Raw genomic sequence first — 21,489 nt, forward strand, 5'->3', positions numbered from 1 at the left:
CAGAATATATGTACTATGAGTAAGGTGCAGAATTTTTGTTTGGAATTTCAGCAAACTGAAACTCTTTGTAAATCTGACGTTATCCTTTTCCATAAATGAGGCAATTTGTGTTTCATGAAAAAGCTACACACTTGAAGTATGTATGATTCTTCCACTCACATCTTTTGTTCATGGGCACACAGAAGTTTTAAAGGGATAACTGAAAGTCAACAATGTCTCTTTCGACAGAGTTCTTTTCAACTGAGTTGTCAGTAATTACATGTGTCTATTATATGCAATGCTACCACAATATGAATGTAGAAATAGATCCATCTTTCAGACTTCCCGAGGCCCTTAAGTTCAACTTTCAGAGACAATATTAGACCTCTGTTCTCTGTCTCTTACTCGAAATGCCCAGAATTTAAAACTATTTAGTGTTTTAAAACAATGTAGTATATAAAAAGCTGGGTAAAGTCAGTCAGCTGGCATTTCAAAATGCCCTAAGCACAAGAAGAATTGCATTTGAAGAATAGTTTCGATATATGTGTAGTAAATATTTTAAATGTAGAATACTCAAGATAGATAAGAAGTAGCTATTATTTGTTCTTTCGATTTTTATTTATATATTGGGCTTTGAATTTCAGCTTCTCAGTGAAATTTTTTCCAAATATTTTTCTTTTTAGAACATGATGTTTTTTTTTTCTTTTTTCTATTCTTTTTACAGTTCTTTTTTTTTCTTCACAATAGGGAGGCATGATTTTGTGGAGCGATTACTTGGAGAAATTGTAGGTAATTCCTAGTTATAGCTTATCTATGTCTTTGGCACATATTATGGGCAGTGTAGTAATGTATATATGGGAAAAAACTGATCGTTACAGAAAAAAATATAATCATGAGGGGAAGAAATAAAGTTTTCAAAAAGTTACTGTATTTTATTTTCAGAGCCCTTCTTATGAAATATACCTCACTTGGCTGGAATTTTTGTGCCTGCATTTGCACTGTCGGGTCTTGAGTTTGGTTTTCTGATATTATGCTTACTGTAGAAAATGTAAAAGTTGGAGAGGATATTAACTGTTCCTTCTGGTACTGATGACTGAGTGGATATCCTGAAAACCCATGGTGCAATGAGTAGTTCTTGCTGTGGTATGTGATATGGTATGATTCACAAAGTTCAGATCACAAAGATGGCCAGATACAAGAAAGGCTACGAGTGAAATATAAATATGTGTGTGTGGTACACACACACACACACACACACACACACACACACACACACACACACACACACATCAAAGCAGACAATCACTGCTTTCTTTTTGAGCAGCTGCAGCCAGCCACACTAATGGATGTGCAAAAGCAGAGAGGGACAGCCTAAGGTATGTGTTCGTTTTTACAGATGGTACTGCAGACAAGTTGGTAATTGAAAAGGAAGTAGTGTACGTGAGGTATTTGCTGGGGGGTGGGGTAGTCTATTATAGGACTTTTGTGTGTAATTTGCTGAGACAGTTATTGAAGAGGCAGTTTCCCATGAAAGATTTCAGTTATTACAAAATACATCATTATTGTTAAGGAAATTCCAAGTAGCCTTTTTAAAAATCGTGTTAATCAACCTTGACAAAACAGCTTTGAGTTCTCTGTCTGCATAGTGCTTTGATAATGAAGTTTTCTGCTGGTGTTCTGTTTACCTATAGTAGTCACAGAGTTCTCAATATAGACAGAGCTTCAGAATGACATAGTATACTAGGTATCCATCTTAGCCACTGGAATCATCTCTAAATAACTACCATTCATGTGTCCTTTAAGAAATACAAAGCTGCATAAAAACTTAAAAATAGCTTGAAGATTCAAAAATCTGAGTAAAATTAAACATTGTTTTCCTAGTTGTAGATAACACACATATGTACACATACATACACATGTTCACTAATGTTTTCCGAACTCACAGTTTGGACTAGATATCTGAGAGACTGTAATGTGTGTTTGATACCAACATTTCATCATGGACACAATTACAGTTTTTAAATATCACTGTGACTTTTTCTGGACTCCTATATACTTAATACTTGTATTCCCTCCAGAAGGTTGTGTGTGTGTGTGTATGTGTGTGTGAGAGAGAGAGAGAAAGAGAGAGACAGAGACAGAGACAGAGACAGAGGGACAGAGAAAGAATGGGTGTGTGTATGTGTTTGTGAGTATATGTATGTGTATGTTTGTGTGTATGTGTGTATTGGGGGTGTTCCTCTTGGTGTTTTAAATGGATAAAAACAATAGTTACCATCTTTGTGATAAGAGGAATCATGCTTTTTTTCAACATTTTATTTGTGTCATAATCTCTAGACTGGAGAAACTGCCAGGTGTTTAGAGTAGAGGGTATTTTCTCCTTGATTATATGGAAAGTATCTGACTTATGAAATCTATAAATGTATACTCCATCAATAGACAAAAGCATAAATATGTATATGCTAATGGGACAGGAGTGATGACAATTAATATTTTTAAATTACCTGCATCTTGAGAAATTTGGTTAAAAAAACTGTCCTGAATTTGGGCAGTAAATGATCTTTTGTACTAATGTCATCTAATATTGTGGAAGGTTTGTGCATATACATTTGTAAAGTAAAGTTAATAAATTGGTACCTGACGTATTTGTTTACATAACATGTCAAAATACCAGGATCACATTTTCTATCTCATCTCCAGCCCAGTCATATACAATATCAGAAATCGTAGTTTACAGTATCCTTTACATGTAGTAAGCATTATTAGGTAGGGTCTGTCACTCATATCACCAAATTTACTTGCAAGTAGAAACTTACTTTGTGGGAGTGGATACATCAGGATCAAAAAACATGTATTACATCCACCCCAGGCCCCCATCCCTGTCCCACATGAAGCCACATGCTCTGTTCCTCTTTCTGTCAACCTCAGAGAATGTTATTGGATTATCTGATCAAGGACGAGTCATTTCTTTCTGTTACCCTAAACTTAACAATCTCAATTGGCTACAATAGGAAGAAGAGATAAGAGTTTTTCGAAGCTACACTATGGTGAAATGCTTTTGATACAATTTCCTCAAGTCTCTTCCATAGTAATAAGACATAAAACTTCATTAGGGCCTGTGATTTTGAAGTGAGGCAGTCCCTCTTTTATCCTGTGCATATTAATTGATACTTGTGAAGTATGGCTGAGCCTCATCTTTCACATCCTTAAAGTGGATGAAAGGCTAATTACACATGCCTCTTAAGATCACTTTGAAGTTGTCAGGTGAGACAATGTCTGTAGTTTATTATCTTACACATATTGGGTACACAATGGTGAATACTAAGGAAGAGCTTAAAAGTAATCAAAGAAGCCTGTATCAGATAATTATTCAAAAATATTCTGTGGAAACTGATTGGGGCCTTTTTTTGCCTAGACTTTGAGACCAGGATGATTTGATGCAGTGTGTGTGTGTGTGTGTGTGTGTGTGTGTGTGTGTGTGTGTGTGTGTGTGTTGGGGGTGTATGTCTATGGTGTGTGAGAGTGTTTGGTTCACATGGGTGTGAACATGTTCATTCAGGGGTATATGCACATGTTGAAACCAGCAGTCAACAGTGGGTATGTTACTTAGTGGATCTCTAACTTAGTTTTTGAGACAGGATCTTTCACTGATTCTGGCACTTACCAATTCCTCTAAGCTGATCAGCTAGGGAATTCCATGGTTCTAGCTTTCTTTGATTCCACAGTGTTGAGACTCAAGATGCACACTACTGTATCTGGCTTTTTAAGAGCGTGGTGAGGACCTGAACTCAGGTTTTCACATTTGTATAGCAAGCATTTATACATGATGCCGTCACACCTGCTCTGAAATAAGTATTATTTTTATAGCATATAAGATGAAGAACTACTGTAAGTCCTTTGCTTTATTAAAAAAATGGAGGATAATACCTATTTATTCACTTCAAACCTAAACTAGAATAACATATATGATAATTATGACCCCTGGGATCCAGAGAGCTTTGAATCCTGTATACTCAATGGATTCATCTTGTAAAGGACAGCTTTTTGAACATTTTGAAGTTAATTGTAAATTATTTTGCATGATTATTACTTCCAGTGGAAAATATGGATTTTTTTCTTAATTTATAATTTCTAATAATGTCAGGAGTCATTTACCATTTATGCTTTAATAACTATCTTGAGGACAGTGGCTCTTTGGTCTAGTTGTTATCATCTGGGTTACTAATGTATAAAAATTATTGATGTTTTGTTTCTTTCTAAATCACAACCATCACTGTATGGGCAGATCAACAGTTAAGACTGTGGTTTGTTTCTCCATATAAATGCTGAGAAAATGAAAACTTTGTATTATAAACTTACTCTGGAGTAGGGCTCTGTCACTGAGATTTTATATTGTGAATCATTCTCATGATGAATGTGCTTATAAACTGCATAAATAAAATTGGAAATCATGAATTGATTCCATTAGTTTATTGTATATTTTATTTATGCAATTAGGCAGCAGTTTTATTAGAAGGTGCTAAATTGTTTAACAGTCCCTCCCAGAAGTCTTTTATTTTATATAATTTTTTCTTACAGTGTCAGATTTTGTCACTGACGTTGAAGAAAAGGTCCCTGTAAAACAACTGTCCGGTGATTGTAGCTGAAGGGAAGGTGAAAACAGTTTTGTGGTGGCAGAAATGTCAGCAGAGAGAAACTTCAGTAGATCTTTTGACAATAATGACTTTCACGTGGAATGAAAGACGGCAGTGCAGACATAAATTTTCAGCCATATTTTTAGCTGTCCAAATGCATACTTGCTGTGACAGCAGAGTGTTATTACAGAAACAGCATGGGCCAGAAGTCTAAAGATCTGGCCTTTTCCAGTTCTGATTCTGTGGCATAATTTGTATGTATTGTGGATAGCTGGTTAGCCCATTTGCCAAATATAGGGTATGCCAAAGAAAGGTGATGTCACCTTCAGACCTGTGAAAGAGGTTTTCTATCTATGCAATGAACTTCTAAAATATTCACGTTTGAAGTCTGTCTGGGTTGTCTGTGGGAGGCATGCATTGGAAAATCTTGATTTTCTGCGTGTTGCTGCTGGAGTTGCCTATTTCATAGTAGAGCAAATGTTTCAGTGTCCTTGCAATGACTGGTCCACTGTAGTTGGACATCATGGAAAAACATCCCGAGTACCATGTGTGATGACCAGAATGTGAATTGGCTCCTGTTCTAGAGCAGGAGTTGTACTTCTGGGATAGCTGTTCAGTTTCTACTTGTGTCCGCTGTCATCCCTGATAGGCTGAGTCTGTGCCTTGAATAAGCAGGGTAAATGGGTTTTCTTTCCAAGCTCTGAAATAGGTGATTGTAGAATGGGTGCTTGGCTGAACTTTACAGAGTCTCTTTGGTTTTCTGGCAAGAAATCTGAGGACAGCAAAGGCTGTTTTAAAGCAGGCGTAGTCATGTTGTACAGCCCATTTCAACTGATTCTTCATAATTTTATTTGGAACAAAAGTCAGCCAGAATATCGGTGACTGTTGCTTTCTCTTGGCAGAATTTTTGCCTTATTCTCATTAAATTATTGGCCAGCCTGTTCTTCTGGAATACTTCTGGCTGTTACTCTAAAGCTGATCACTGCAAGCCATCCACTATTTTTATTTTCTTCTACCTGCCTCACTCTTTTATTCTGGGTGTTCTGTATGGTCATGTACAATAGGACACTTGTATTTCTAGAGAAGAGTAATACAAGTATGACATTCTGTGTTTTGTTGTGGTAAATGAAAGTAATCATGCCTAAAAATAGTGTTCAATAGTTGTTCAACAATTGTTAAATGGATCTGATAGGTTCACATTATTAAGTTGTAGTTAGTTCTATCCATTTGGAGTTAAGGGTAGGATCTTCTTACTAATGGGCAAAAAGAAAATATTGACTTGTTTCTGAAATCCTAGACTATCACATATTTTTACAAAGGCAAACCAGTGTCTCTAAAATTGTTGTGTTTATGGGAAATGCTTTCAAAACCTTTCTATTTAATTTGCTTCCAGGACTCATGAATGGCCTAGGCACTTCAGCTGTGTGTCCACTAGAAAATCTGCAAGATTCCAGACCATGGGAAACTACGTATTGCTTATACCTCAGCTTGTAGCACAGTGCCGGGCACAAACTGGACACTCAATAATTATTCCCAGAACTGAATTGAATTAAACTTACCACTGAAATTTTATTACTGCAAAATTGAACCAGAAGGTTCTATCATAGCCATCTGTGTATTTCCCTAAAATGAAATTTGCAAAGAATTCTTGATATAATCAAATAAACACAGAAAATATTTAAAGAGTTAAAAAATATTTGAGGAACATCCAGGCTCACAGCATGTATATCAAATTTCAGATTGATTCGATTTAAAATAGCTAAGATATAAAACCATAAAAAATGTGAGTAAATACTCTCCCTATCAAGGCTTGTTATATAATTACATGGTCCCAGAATGGTTCTTATTCATAAAAAACTATTATAAAAGATCATTTTTGCAGAAATGTCTTTGCCAATGGAGACTTTTAGTATTTTAGAAATGAATAGTCATGTCTCTCAGTGTTAAGCCACTTGAATAAACATTTCAATCAAATTTTCTTTTTATTAATCAGGTAAATTCAGTTCTTCTTAATAATGAAACATGAAAACCCTAAAATTTTTGTTACTGAATGATTCTCAAGTAATAAAATAAAATAAGCAATAAAAGCAGCTGCAACAATTTAGGTTATTTTTTTTCCCTTGTCATATCTGGATTAACCAGCAGGTGTGCCAAATCTCAGCATAGAAAGATCCAGAGCTTACTGAGGAGGCAAATCCCTGTATGAACAAGCTTGATGGCATATTTGGAAAAACACTTAACTGTAATGACACTCCTACAGTAGTTTGGTGTGAACTTAAAGATCAAAGATGCGTCCCTTCCTTGAATTGTTGACTACATATGTTGGGTTGTTTCTTCTGTAGAACTTGATAGCTGAGTTGACTTTATGTAGGTTTGTGGTGAGAGGACAATCTCCCATCGCTGTAGCATCCAGCAAACTCAGTAGAGGCAGAAGATGTGCTTGGACTGAGACTACATCTTCTGTGTATGTCTTTAAGCAGCTAGCTTTCCTTCATTCAGAGAGAAAAGATTAGTACTAAATACATCCCTCCGGAATGGCAGGTGGTGTAATCCACTAGCTACTCTGTCTATCATTTCCCCCTCAGCACTGCCCTTATTGCCGCCCTGTAATTCTCCTCTCTCTACAGCACAAGGTCCAAGCAGCACATATTATTACTATCTCTTAAGAGCAGCTTGTAGGAAATGGTGAAACTTGTGATTTAAACCGCACTTGGACATGCAGAACCATCAGTAATGTATGGCTATGTATAATAATGGAAACGTTGGGCTTTGGCCTTGCCTGACCTAGTAACTCCAGCATCTACCATAAACTGGCATCACTACTTCCCAAAGAAAAGTGGGGAGAAAAGACTAGATAGCATATTATTTTCTTGATTTTATTCTTTATAGTATAATCTATGGTTTCTTCCTAACTCAGATTAATTCTGAAGGAAACATGCTTCTTCTTCTTTTTTTTTTGAAAAACAAATGTGAATATTATTGTTGAAAATAAAAATAAGCAGTGATGTTTCCAGCACTATCCTTGGTATCTACCATTTAAAATTATTCAATGACTGCTGGAAAACATGGTTTCTTTTTCTAAGAAGCTCACTGTAAAGGAGAAAACTTAAAATGTCTAAAATCTGGGTATGCAGGGTAGACTTTACATCAATTCATGGAAATTTTCTTTAAGTTAGGCCAAAGCTTGTTTTCAAAGTGAGGCAGAGAGACTTCCTTTACCCTCCTTTGGTAGCAGGTTGCTTCTCTGCCCCAGAATAAAGTCAGGGAATGCATACCTCAAGGAAATATCTTCCTGGATCCTGTCGTGGTTAGCATCTGTGCTGTGCTTTTGAGAGATGAGGTACTGTGGTTACTAAACTTGCATCACTGTCCAACTTTTCTGCCTTCTCTGCTGCTTCAATAAGTTTCAGTGCCTCCAAGATCGGGTTCTGCAAAAGTTTCCAAAGTGCTAAGTTTGTTGAGATAAGAGTTAACATTTTATGTGTGAAATACTTCTCACCTCCCTCCCACTCTCCACCCAAACACAAGCAGGCTCCTATTGAATTGGAGGTGTGAACACCTTAGGTATTCCACTCTGACTCAGCTTTCCATTCTCACGATCGATTAGAAATGTACAAGTGACGTGAAGTACAATTGATGATACATAACTGGATATGTTAAGCATGTCTTAAGTGCTCAATGATGACATTTAAGGTAATGAAAACAAAACTAAGAATTTTTCTCATAAAAATGTAGCCACAATCAAATTCCTTTGACCAATAGGTAGCCTCACTGAGCATTTTCTAGTCATCTTATTTCATCATTGTCATGTTTGAATAGCATCTGTTATATACTATGAATACACTGATTCTCTCATCAGCATACAGCTTACCCTGTAAAGCAAGGGGAGTTTTCATTGCTGAGAGATTCTGTAGCATTTCCCAGAGTAGCTTCTAGTAAATGACAAAAACAGGTTTAAATACTGTAGCCTCACTCTCAGTCTGACTTGTGACCTCCAAGGCCTCTTGATTTTGAGTTTGAGAATTTAAAGTAGACCTGATATATTTAGGAAAGATGGTTTATCCTAGAACACAGTGACCTTTATTGAACTACATGCAATGGCTATGTGCAAGGTACACCTATGGAAACCAGTGCTGTCACTTCAGAATCCCCCCCTCCTAATGCAGGGCAAGAGAATTAGGCATCAAATTGTGCAAGGATTGAAATGCTCACTGAAATCAGCATTACGCCCACTTTGGCATGCTGTGTCAGGCACCCAGGGCATAAGAAAAGGAAAGCAAGCTGTAGTGAATCATTTCACATTCAAAGCTGAGCAGCCTCAGCCATATATGTGGGTTGGTTTCCATACGGACATTGACACAGATTGTGTGGCTCATGTTGGGGTTGATTTACCGTTGAGTTATTTCGATCTGGGGAAACGACAGTATGCCAGGATGCAACTGAAACGTTAACAGTTTAAATCGAACCAGCCTCCACAGCTTACTTTGGATAAATGGTGTTGGGATTGTTTGACAAGTGCAACTTAGAATTGCTTGCTGGTTTCTGAGAGGCAGCAGGTTCCCTACTTCAGCAGCAGACCCCAGTCAGGACCTCCAGACCTCTGACTCCAGTGTTTGATGTTGCTGTTGTGGGGGATTTGGAAACTCGCATTGCATTCCTGGATCTGAGTGGGTTTGGGGAAGGCAGGAAAGGGGAGCTGGAGATTATCTTTAGGGAAAATCTAGCTTTTATTACATCACCTAAAGTGGCACAAACTGCTACACTAATGAAATCGTGTTCTTGGTTTAAAAGGGCAATTGTTAGCCTGACTTTTGTGCTCACTAAAAACATTCCCCCAATCTTGTTAAGTTATTGCTCTCATTTCGGATTTTTATAGCTGTGCAGCTTAGCAGCCTTCATTTCTTTACGTTTCATTCATTTTCCTTGTATTGATGATTAATGGAGGATGTCGAATGTTAGAGTGAGCAGGCATCAGCAATTGCAAGATCATAATTAGTTTAGCTGACGAGGGCCTCTGATAGCACTTGCATCTGGATGGAAAAATTACCCTATAGGGAGCTGGCTGCTCACCAGGTCTTTTTAGTGATAGATTGTGAAACACCCGATGAATCAAATGCCCTTTCAATGCCAAGAAAGTGTTCCAGTCTCGAAGCCAAAATTATGTCTGCAGAAAGCTTTCCATTTGAAATGTATCAGAGTACAATTATAACCATTGTGTTTTTTTGGCAGGCACACCACTCCTCTACAGTATAGACTCTAGTTAAATAAATTGCCTAAATTTTATGAATCCCTGAAATTTTGACTTATGGTGTTTGTAATATTTAATTTATAATAAAATTAGGTTACAGCAAGGCTTTTTCCACCCCTTATCCCGTATGCCTATTTTTATCATTAAAGGCTTTTGCTTCCTAGCAAAAAGGAGAGCTGAACCACAATTTGAGCATTTCTTAGGTTTTTTTTTTTTCAAGAGTATTCCATTTCCTGCCTGTTCCTATTTGTGCCTACACACAGCCTGACTTTTGTTTAAATGAGAAGTTCAGCAGAATCACTACTTGGTCACAAAAATGCAACCAACGGTACTAATTAAGCAACTTTTAAATATTCTTAGCTAATCTTTGAATTTGGTGATTGCACAATTCAGATCTCTAAAATCAACGCTGTATTGAACAAACCCTCTGGATTTCCAAATTTAAGGTCAGATTAAGTAAAGACCCAGTGATGGAACTGGGTTGTCTAGCTTCAGCAGACACCTCCTAAGGGTTGGAATTAGCAATATTGTACTTCTAGGCAGCAGTGTCTAAAGGTCCTCTCAGCTTTGGAGAATAGAAGGTGTTCTCTTTCTGACTTCATAACAGCAAGGGAAATACCAGAATGGGCTGTCTTCTATTATTCTCTTAATACTTCTGTTGTATGAATGACATACAAAAAGGCAACAATCTGGTGTAATGTTAAATGGTTTCCATGATGAATTGTTTTAACCTGTATTCGAAGGCTCAGGTAGCATATTCCAATTGACTTTAAGCATATTGCCATGTGTTGTCTTAAAAAAGACACTTTTGTTTTGACACTTTTAAAAGGTATGTTTTAGGGTTGAGCATTTAGGAGCCATCATTAAAGGCATGCAACTCAAAGTTCAAAAAGTTAAAGCTGTTTCTGTGGAAAGCCTTTGGTGTTCCCCACACCTCATCCATCACTGTAGGGTTAATTATAATGAAAATCAGGGGTGCCTATTAAACACAATTGAACCTGACCTCATTATGGGCAGTGTGGTTTTATACTGTCATTGTTGTGAGTCTAAAGACAAAACTCCTGGGTTGATTTGGTCTAACTCCCTGGATCATGTGACTCACCTCTGACCTTGGATTTCTTTTTTTTTTTCCCTCCTATTTCAGAGGCGAAGAGGCTCTGGTGTTTTTTGTGCCAATTGCCTGACCACAAAAACCTCTCTTTGGCGAAAGAATGCAAATGGCGGATATGTATGCAATGCATGTGGTCTCTACCAGAAACTTCACTCGGTAAGAACATACCCCAGCACTTCAAGAGATGCTTACACAGATGAGCTGGCCTTGCTTACGGTTAATATGTCCCTTTTCACAGTTTGTTCTATCTTTGCAGGGTTGTTTAATGCAGTCATTTTGAGTGTACATATGATTTGTTATTAAAAAAATAGCACTTTGATGTTACAGGGAGATATATTTGAAATGTTTAGTAATGTTTGTGCATCTTTGATTTAGAAGAGGAAAATGATTATTCCAGGAATGTCACATCACATAACAGCTAGTTGAACTAACAGTTAACCAAATTGACTGGAATTAATTTAATTAGGAAGAGAAACAGCAAAAACAGAAGTTCGAGAGAGAAATAGAAGCACTCTGGGTGTTCACTTTCCAGTTTACCTTCTGGAATTTAAAGAGCCATTTTGACTGTTTGAGAGCTGGCCAAGCACCAGCATAGGACAATGCCACATGAATGTGGGGCTCCTAGGCTGAGGTGTGTGACGTCCTGAGTGACAAGCACAGAGGCATGGGAGAAGGGACACAGGTACCCCATGTCTGCGATCTCCATCTGGTTTTGACTCATGAGGGTTATTTGAACTAATTTTATTCAAAATTTTACGTCTAACTATGTAATAGAATGCAACCTGACCAATCCCTCCATCTGAGCAGGAAATCTTACTTTCCTGGAGGACTTTTTCTACAGTTTAGACAGTACATATGCTAACAAGCACTGCCTTTGAAATGGCAGTGTCCCACTTAGTAAGTAGAAATCCTTTTCCCTGTGCCTGTTTTCATTTTATTTGGCACTGGACCACAGCTCTTAGCACAGGCTAGTGAAAAGACGAGAACTGCAGGGAATACATTTTGAGACAAAACATCTTCCTAAGTGGACACCGAAAATACTTTTGAAAAGCATGCCCACTGTCAGCGATGGTGTTAATTGAGAATACTGTACGGCCCCTAGCCAGTAGTATGGGGCTGGTAGAAAGACCCTTCCTAACACTTTATATAGTTGTTTTTTAAGCTCAGCAACAAGCCTCTGTTTAATGAGTGCTGACATTAATGGTTTTAATTGAACTTTAGCCAATCAACAGGCCAAGTAGTAATTAAATTGCTACTTAGCCAAATTATGAAAATTTAACCACTGTGAAATAATCCAAACTTTTCTAAAAATGATTTTAATGTTCATCCCTCCAGAGGCAAGATGATCTTGGCTTTGAGGTTCATTTTTTTTTCAATTTACCATAAATGATAATACATAAAAAATATGTGAACACAAAAAATTAGAGAACAATGATACAACTTTAAGAATTAATTCACTTCCGAGCTTCTTTGTAGTATATAGATTAAAAACTGTATTTTTATGATACGAACAGAAGTATTTATAAACTGGAACATTCTGTACAACATAAATGTTTGTGGCATATCCAGCCCAGGTAGGGCTTTCATCCTGAAGCTGATAACTGAATCACCAGTAACAAGTGTATTACTCTCTTTACTTCTGTCTACCCAGTGACAACAGAAATAGTCTCCCAAATGTTTCTTATTTGTATTGTTTTAATATCTAATACAAATAAATTTGTATCTAATACAAAAAAAATCCCTTTTGTACTGAAGTTTAAATATTTCAGGAATGATTCACAATTATGCAGAAATGATCGATTTTCTTTTGGAAAAAATCAGAACATTTGAACATTCTCCTAAAATTTAGTCTATAAATATGCATTGATTTATTATACTTCCTCATTTCGCTTTATGAATCAAAATTAGAACCCTTTAGTTTTTGTTATAATCTTATCTACAAATTTTAGTCATATAATATAAATACCTGTTGAACATGAACATGAGCACCAACCACATAATATCTAAGCTGAATAAAATACTTAGGCTGAATGGAAGTCAACATTCATTTTAAGTAGAATGAAATGACAGATCAGATATTTGAACGAAAACTGCAAAGAAATTTAGATTTCCAATATACAGTTAAGTGCTTCACTTGTGAACCAGTAAAGAATATATAGAGATCATTCAAACAGAAGAATCAAATTAAGGCTAAAAATTCCATGTGATAATTACCTGAATTTTTCCTTACCGTTTTGATAGCGTTTGTCTTTGATTATCTAGACTCTGATAGGAATATCATATACTACTTTTGCAATTCCTTAGGAAGATGTATATATTAGTCAGCTTAAAACATCATGACAGACTCCCAGATGCTGAGTGGGTGGCTGAAAGCGACAGGAACTAGTTTTCTTCTCGCAGTTTTGGAGGCTGGAAGTGCCAGGCTGATTGGAGTCCGGTGAGGGCTCCTCCCTAATTAGCCGCCTTCTTTGCTGTGTCTCCATGCTCTGAGGAGAGCTCACTTCTTCTTCTTCCATCTTAGGGAAGGAAAATACCAGAATGGGCTGTCTTCTCTATTATTCTCTTACTACTTCTATTATATGAATGACATACAAAAAGGCACCAGTCTGGAAATGGGTTCCATGATAAATTGTTTTAACCTGTTTTCGACGTCTTATTGTATTTAGGGCTGTACCTTTTTGGTTTTATTAAACCTTAATTTCCTCTTAAAGAGACAGTTATAGACATGATCAGGTTAGATCTTCTATAGAAGAACCAAGCCAGGGAAGAAACATGTTTTAGTAGCTAGTGTGTAGCAATGCATAATTTTTTTGTTTTATTTTTTATTACTGTTAATACTTACCTCCCAAATTACTTTTTTGACATATCTGTATATAACTCAAGAACTTATATTTTAGAAAAATCATTTCTTCAAATGATTTTTCTCCTCACAACTTTTTTTTATCAGTGGTGAAAGTCCTCGTCTTCTGAGTCAGAAAAAAAAAAAAGCTGCTTTCAAGCAAATTCAAGTTTTTCGTTTTCCCCACCCCACCCCTTCAAAGATGGACATTATTTACTGAGGTTAAAACACTGCATTTTGGTTACTTCCTCTGATCCTGCTTAGGGCAGAGAAGAGAATTTGTGAGTCTGTAGCATAAAAACTTTGAACTTAAGTGTGTGGTCTATAGTTGTGAGGAATTTTTAATGCATCGAATGCATTTTTTTAATGTTTCTCTTTTATGTATTGTGTGTGTGCTCCCTACAGACTCCCAGGCCTCTAAACATCATTAAACAAAACAACGGTGAGCAGATAATTAGGAGACGAACGAGAAAGCGCCTTAACCCAGAGGCACTTCAGGCTGAGCAGCTCAGCAAGCAGCAGAGGGGAAGTGGAGAGGAACAGGTCAACGGAAGCCCCTTAGAGAGGAGGTCCGAAGATCACTTAAATGAAAGTCACCAGAGAGAAATTCCACTTCCAAGCCTAAGTAAATATGAAGCCCAGGGTTCATTGACTAAAAGCCATCCTGCTCAGCAGCCAGTCCTGGTCAGCCAAACCCTGGATATTCACAAAAGGATGCAGCCTTTGCACATTCAGATAAAAAGTCCTCAGGAAAGTACTGGAGATCCAGGAAATAGTTCATCTGTATCTGAAGGGAAAGGAAGTTCTGAAAGAGGCAGTCCCATAGAAAAATACATGAGACCTGCAAAACACCCCAACTATTCTCCGCCAGGCAGCCCTATTGAAAAGTACCAGTACCCACTTTTTGGACTTCCTTTTGTACATAATGACTTCCAGAGTGAAGCTGATTGGCTACGGTTCTGGAGTAAATATAAGCTCTCTGTTCCTGGGAATCCACACTACTTGAGTCACGTGCCTGGCTTACCAAATCCTTGCCAAAACTATGTGCCTTATCCCACCTTCAATCTGCCTCCTCATTTTTCAGCTGTTGGATCAGACAATGACATTCCTCTAGATTTGGCGATCAAGCATTCCAGACCTGGGCCAACTGCAAATGGTGCCTCCAAGGAGAAAACAAAGGCACCAACAAATGTAAAAAATGAAGGTCCCTTGAATGTAGTTAAAACGGAGAAAGTTGACAGAAGCACTCAAGATGAACTTTCAACAAAATGTGTGCACTGTGGCATTGTCTTTCTGGATGAAGTGATGTATGCTTTGCATATGAGTTGCCATGGCGACAGCGGACCTTTCCAGTGCAGCATATGCCAGCATCTTTGCACGGACAAATATGACTTCACAACGCATATCCAGAGGGGCCTGCATAGGAACAATGCACAAATGGAAAAAAATGGAAAATCTAAAGAGTGAAACCTTAGCACTTAGCACAATTAAATAGAAATAGGTTTTCTTGATGGGAATTCAATAGCTTGTAATGTCTTATGAAGACCTATTAAAAATACTTCATAGAGCCTGCCTTATCCAACATGAAATTCCCTCTTTAAAAAAAAAATCTTTCTTTTGATGAGTAGGTTACCAAGGTTTTAAAATGAAACATATGGTCAGTGAGAAAGAATGGGAAATGATAAACATGAATTAAAAAAAAAAAAAGCCTAGTGAGTCAAAAATGTCTTGCCTAATGTATACTGGGGAATCTCCTTATAAAAGCCTGCCAAATTATAGCTGTTTTGTCAGTAAAGATACAAATGCTGTCTAGAATTTGAGTTTACATGCTGTCATATGAAAGCAGTGTTAGGCTGGCTATTGGCCCCTTCATTCAAAGGTCTGTAAGAGGTTGCCTAAATTTAAAGACATCATGAAATCCCAGCCAGATGAGGAGAAAATGAATCTCCAGGGCAATGGAAAACAACACCCTCTCAAATTAGTCTCCTCTCATTGACCATGTTTCAGATTTAGACCTCAAAATGTGAAGTGTGGTTAGGCTTGTTGAGAGAGCAGTAAGGATCGTGACAGTTGGTGGTACAAGGTTTTTCTGGCCAGCCCTGCCTGTACATACACATACACATCCTCTTTGATATTTTTTGTCCTTTAGACGTTCCAGTACTTGGTAGTCATTTTGTTTGCAGTTTAGACTCATTCTGTCCAAATATATCCATTCTTAAAAACAATGTCCTCAGTGCTTATGTAGTAATTTTATTTTAGCCAAATATTTCTTTCTTGTTTATGATGAACTGGTTTGGAATTTTTCAAGCCTCCTGTTGGTCACTAGTCTCACTTGGCACATTGTAACTAAAGGAATCCCCCCTCAATTCAAAGATTAGATAAACATGTCAGGCCATGGGTTTAATTTGTTCAGGACACATGGTATTTCTCCGCAAGGTAACCTGCTGTATTTATTTATTTTCTTTTGGTTAAATATGATTTCCAAACTTTGTGGTCAGGCAGCATGCAAGGTTACGTTACCACAGATTGACAGTTGGTGTATGTACCAATCAACCCCTTCATTAGATTTATACAGGTTTAGTTAAGTAGCATTAAATAGGATTCTTAGAAGTATGTCTTCATAGTACTTTTAATACTTAAGGCTTTGTAAAAAGAAAAAAAACAAACTATCCATGAAGGGAGAGCTCCTCAGCATAACTGCTCAGGGAAATAGGGCTAAATAATTGAACATTAAATAATTGGTATAAGGTGCTGTTAGTCGAGCATCAATGCTTGCTACAAGGATGTATGTACAAGGACTGACTTTAATAATTTGCATTATATTGTCCCAACCAGTAGTTTATTTTTTGCCACGGAGATGTAGAAGATATTACAAGCTACTGGATGCACTGTCAGATTAACTTATTTCATTAAAGAAGTTGGGAGAACAAATAGGAAAAAAAACTTATTTTTCTAGTAAATATTAATGTATTACATTTCAAATAATGGTGCCTGACATATTGAATAATTATTTTCTACAGTGTACGTATGCAACAAAGATATTCCATCACGCATTAGAGTCAGTTCTGGCTCTGCCTAGCTGTTTACATTTGCAAATGTAGCAAACAAGGTAATGAAGCAACTATTTCTATTGCAGTAGGTATCTTTAGTGTGTATGTGTGTGCGCGTGTGTGTATGTGTGTGTTCAAGTTGTAAACGGTAACATGAAACAAAGGAAGTTCTCAATGTAATGGTGTGGAAAACCAGAAGGAAATGAAAATATTTTTATGCCTACTTAGGATACAAGGGTAGCACTATTCATTCCAAGTACTTTTTTTTCCTTAATTTTAAGCTCTTAACTCCCATTGTTATGCTTAAGATGATAAACATATATCCTCTTTTTATTGCTTTGTCTGTGTTTCAGAGGAAACATTTCAGAAATTATTTTGATAAGTGTTGCTGAAATCTGCAGCACTGATGTTTTTATTGCATTCTGTAGTCGCATTTGCACTCCATTTTTACATTAATTCGCAGTGGCTTTGTATTGTTTTGTTCGTTGGGTTTGGCTTCTTTCTCACAATGCAGGAGTCTCATTTTTAGGGTTGGATGGCAGGTAGAGTTAACCAGTCCGTGACTGTTGTAGTGAATGAAGTTAAAAATACTTTTCTGATGTTGTGTTCTCATCTTCATTCTTGCATTTTTTTTGTTTGTTTTCATGTTTAAAAAAAAGAAAAAAAGGAAAAAAAAAGAAGATGGAGAGAAAGAAAATCAGGACTAAGTCCTCTGCTCTGGTTTCATTGTTAAAGGACCCTATTCTGATCTCACCTGTCTGTGGCATAGCTCTAATATTCACAAGAACTGAAATAAAGAGGTGGAATGAGGAGCTTTGACATTCAAATGACTTGATCTAATTTATCTTTCTTAGGAATTTTGGTGGATGCATCTCAGACTATAGTGTCATATCTGAGAGGTGACAAAGATCTAAAAAGGAGATTTCCCAAGCAACAATATTTAATTTCCTTAGTAAAAGAATATTGAAATGCACTGTACCAATCCTCAAGGCTCATTATATGTGGACTGCCCAAATCAGCAATATACCAGAAATTTGGTCAACTTGGGCAGTATTGCACATTACATCTTTGATATCCTTTATGCAATTTCGTCAGTGTGTTAGACACAAGTAGACTTTTCATTGTTGGCATGTATGCCCTTTGTTTTTCATTCCATGTTTTTTTTTTTCTCAGTCAGACATAGTAGCAATGACTAGCATTGGAAAATACATATCACTGTGCTTGGAATATCTATGGTCAGTCTCCTTTCAGTAGATTGTTTTTGGATAGCATCGGTATGTTAGATCTTACTCCGTATTCCTTTATTATGAATTATTTTATTTTCATGTTTGTTTATGTTATTCATATTTTGGTAGAGAAAAGGTGGGGCTTAAAAAAGATGGAACTTTATAATAACACTAAAATCCTCCTTATTTTTTTGATGACCTAAAGTTTTGATTCCATGTTTCTAAATGTATTAGAAAAATGGCTTTTATTTTTAAAGGCATTTGAATTGTTTTGTCTTAAATTGTGAAGGATTTTAAGTGAGCTATTTAGGTACTTAACCTTTTTTTGAAGGACTTTCAAGATGATTTTGGAACTTTTCTCTCTTGGAGAAGTCTTCATGGATATACCATCTAAAGCAGTATGCCATTTCAAACCTGCAATTCTTTTCAAATATTTGTCAATTCTAAATTGAGCATTGGCTCCAACATTGGGCCAGAACCAGTTCATGCACACTCTTCCTTTTCTTACATTTTTTTCTCATCTTCACTCACCCCTAAGAAAGTACTGTTGTTTGGGATATAAAACCATAAAGAGCCAGCCAGCCCACCTCAGAAGATTGTGGATTGAGAGAGACACTACATGCCTCTAAGTACATGAGAAAGGGATGGAGCTCATGGAGTTAACACTCTCGCTGTTGTTCAAATGGCAACGAGTTGCCCAGTTCTCTCTACATGTCATATTGAGATGTTTTTTGTTTTGTTTTGTTTTGTTAAATCCACTTTTAAGATAGTAATGTTCTGTTCTAAACTGTTCTCTTTTAGTAAAGGTAGATTTTAGGAAACAAGCATGGGGATTCTTTCCTAAGGTAATAGTGAGAAGAGGGAACCAGTGATTATCTTCAAGAGCTTTTTGTGGAAGCCTGTGGTAGCACATCTTGTTTATGATTGCACATGTGCACATAATCTGTTATGATTTAATGCAAATACAGCTCCAAAAACATTAAAATGTGTATATATATTTTTAAATGCCTGGGGAAATGTTTTTCTTAATAAATTGAAGATGATCCATATTGCTATCAAAATAATTATTACCCTCTTGCCACGTGGCTGCAAACATCACAAAGTGACCTGTCATGAGATTCATGTACTGCCTGCCTACTTAGTTAACAAATATTAACACCTTTCTAGAAAATGGAGATATCTGCCATCTGGAGGTGGAATCATGGAGTGAATGTGCTGGTGGTCAGGTGTCAATGCCGCATGCTGCCTCTGGGCCATATGCCAGCCTCTTGCCCATAGTTGAGATGGATTATACTGTCTGCCTTTGGGAGGAGGATCATGACAAAAAAATACCACATGGCACCTTTGGTTAGCTGGTAGGTGAAGGCTTGCTGACTTTGCTAGACAAGGAGAGCTGAGGAACTGTACACCATGAATATGAAACTAAATGTACTAACCAAGGGTAGGTACTGTTAGGTTGACCAGGCCATGATTAACTAACAGTGGTTAGAAATAGACCCATGGAGAGCAGCATTCTCATAGATTTCCCAAGGGCAAGATGTTAGCTTCTCTGTAGAGTGCTTACTTTTGGTTGTCAGTTGCTGGTTCATAGTGTTCTCATGTGTTTCTGATCACAGTGCAGCAGTTTCTAAAGCATTTCCACTTATTCAGAGTCGTTGGACCCTCTGGAGAATGCTAGGGCATAAATATGCCAAGGCAGGGATGAAGAAAATGTGAAAATCAACAGTCATCCACACACAGAAATGGATAAAGTATGCTCACATAATCTCTTGAAAAGCATGTTTCTTTTGAAAGAGAACTTAGTGTGGTTAAGGTTACACTGTCCTGCACCAGAGCAAAGCAAGAGTAACAACCATGAAAAGAATGTTCAGCCTTCCTCAGACCCACAAGTCCCAAAACTGGATCCTGGTTTTACCCCATTATTTCTTCAATACAATGACTGCGAAATATCATTCTTTCTTTCTGTGCCTCAGGTTCCTCAGCTGTAAAATGGAAAAGTATATTAATAATAATAATATTAATATTAAAAAATAATAATGGTAATGTAGTACTTGTTTGTAAAGCACTTTGAGATCCTTGGTTGGAGGGCACCATAGAGGTGTCAAGTATTATTATGTGGCCAAGGGGGTTATTTAAAACTCTGGTTCCCGAGGGCCAAGAAAGTTTGGCATCATTCTTATTAAAGATGAGCTGTAAATATCTTAACTAAGCAGCCTATAGTGTTGACTATGAAGAGGCAAGACTATAACAAGGCTGATAAGACCATAGTTTCTTAATGGCTACCAATAAGGCACGTGTCACAATAACAAATGCTGAATTCTTTAGGGTGTAATATTTGACAACATGATTGATCTGGGGGTGGGGGGTGGGGACGGAAAACATCTCAAAATGCCAATGTAAAACTAACAGCAATATTCACCAGCAGAAAATGTCTTTCATATGGAATGATTTCATGTTGATAAGAAAAAGCATTCAATTTGTAGTCCTGATTTGAAGATCAGACTGTGGGGTATAATAGTTCTGTTCTTACAACACGTGGAATTTTTTTTTCATTTTATTTTATTTTGTTTTCATAGTGCATGTTCATTTCTACTCACAACATGTTCTTGGTGTATTTCTTATGCAAACAATCTTCAGGCAGCAAAGATGTCTGTTACATCTAAACTTGAATAATAAAGTTTTACCACCAGTTATCCATGACGGCTTTGGTATGGTTTATATGGATTTACTTTCATCCATGAAGCAATAGGAGCTACAGGTCAAAGTAACATATAGATGGGCTCTGAACTTTAATAATGAAACTGAAACCTGGTCACCATTTAAAACAATATTACTAAGATTTATTAAATTAGATTCTTTCTACTTGTTTTTTCTTTAACCAATCTGTTATAAGTAGATTTTTCTGCTAAAAATAATTATACTAGATTTTTAGGAAGATGAATGATACTTTTTTGTTTATTTCAAAGACTTATTAAGTATCAGACATTGAGTGTTGAGTATTGATCTGCTAATAATTATCTTTCAGTATGTAAATACTCCTTTTAAAGAAATATAACTTTAATTCTATTCAGTATATCCATATGCATGTGATATGAAGATCCTGATAAATATCTCACAATTAAATTAATATTTTAAAAACATTGTTTGCTTACAGTAGTATTAATCAGAGAAAATTCCCTGAAGGACAATTTTGAAAGAGAGGAAAGGCAGGTGAAATCCAGATGAGGAAAGGATGTGGGAAGACTCACCTACATTTTTAATCAGAAGGAAAAATCATTACAAAGCAGGTCATAAAATAAATAAGCAACTAACTGCTTTGGGAAATGTGTTTCAAACATTCCAAAATAATTGGTATCTACCTTCCTTGTGCAATCCTCATTGCTCGTTTTGGTGGACTCAAAT

The 21,489-nt window shown here is 36.7% G+C and overlaps 1 protein-coding gene across 16 annotated transcripts in view; it reads left to right on the plus strand.

Moving 5' to 3' along the window:
• Nucleotides 1-20,780, plus strand: part of Trps1 (transcriptional repressor GATA binding 1) — a 249,568-nt gene extending 228,788 nt beyond the window's left edge. For all 16 annotated transcript variants that reach the window (XM_042265056.2, XM_076555789.1, XM_076555781.1 and 13 more), the window contains 2 exons: nucleotides 11,006-11,128; nucleotides 14,217-20,780. In XM_042265056.2, coding sequence (XP_042120990.1) covers nucleotides 11,006-11,128; nucleotides 14,217-15,278 — 1,185 coding nt within the window. In that variant the 3' untranslated portion in view covers nucleotides 15,279-20,780. The remainder of the gene's footprint in view (nucleotides 1-11,005; nucleotides 11,129-14,216) is intronic.
• The last annotated feature ends 709 nt before the right edge of the window (nucleotides 20,781-21,489 follow it).

This window comes from Peromyscus maniculatus, chromosome 20 (assembly GCF_049852395.1).
Source record: "Peromyscus maniculatus bairdii isolate BWxNUB_F1_BW_parent chromosome 20, HU_Pman_BW_mat_3.1, whole genome shotgun sequence".
NCBI classification, from domain to species: domain Eukaryota; kingdom Metazoa; phylum Chordata; class Mammalia; order Rodentia; family Cricetidae; genus Peromyscus; species Peromyscus maniculatus.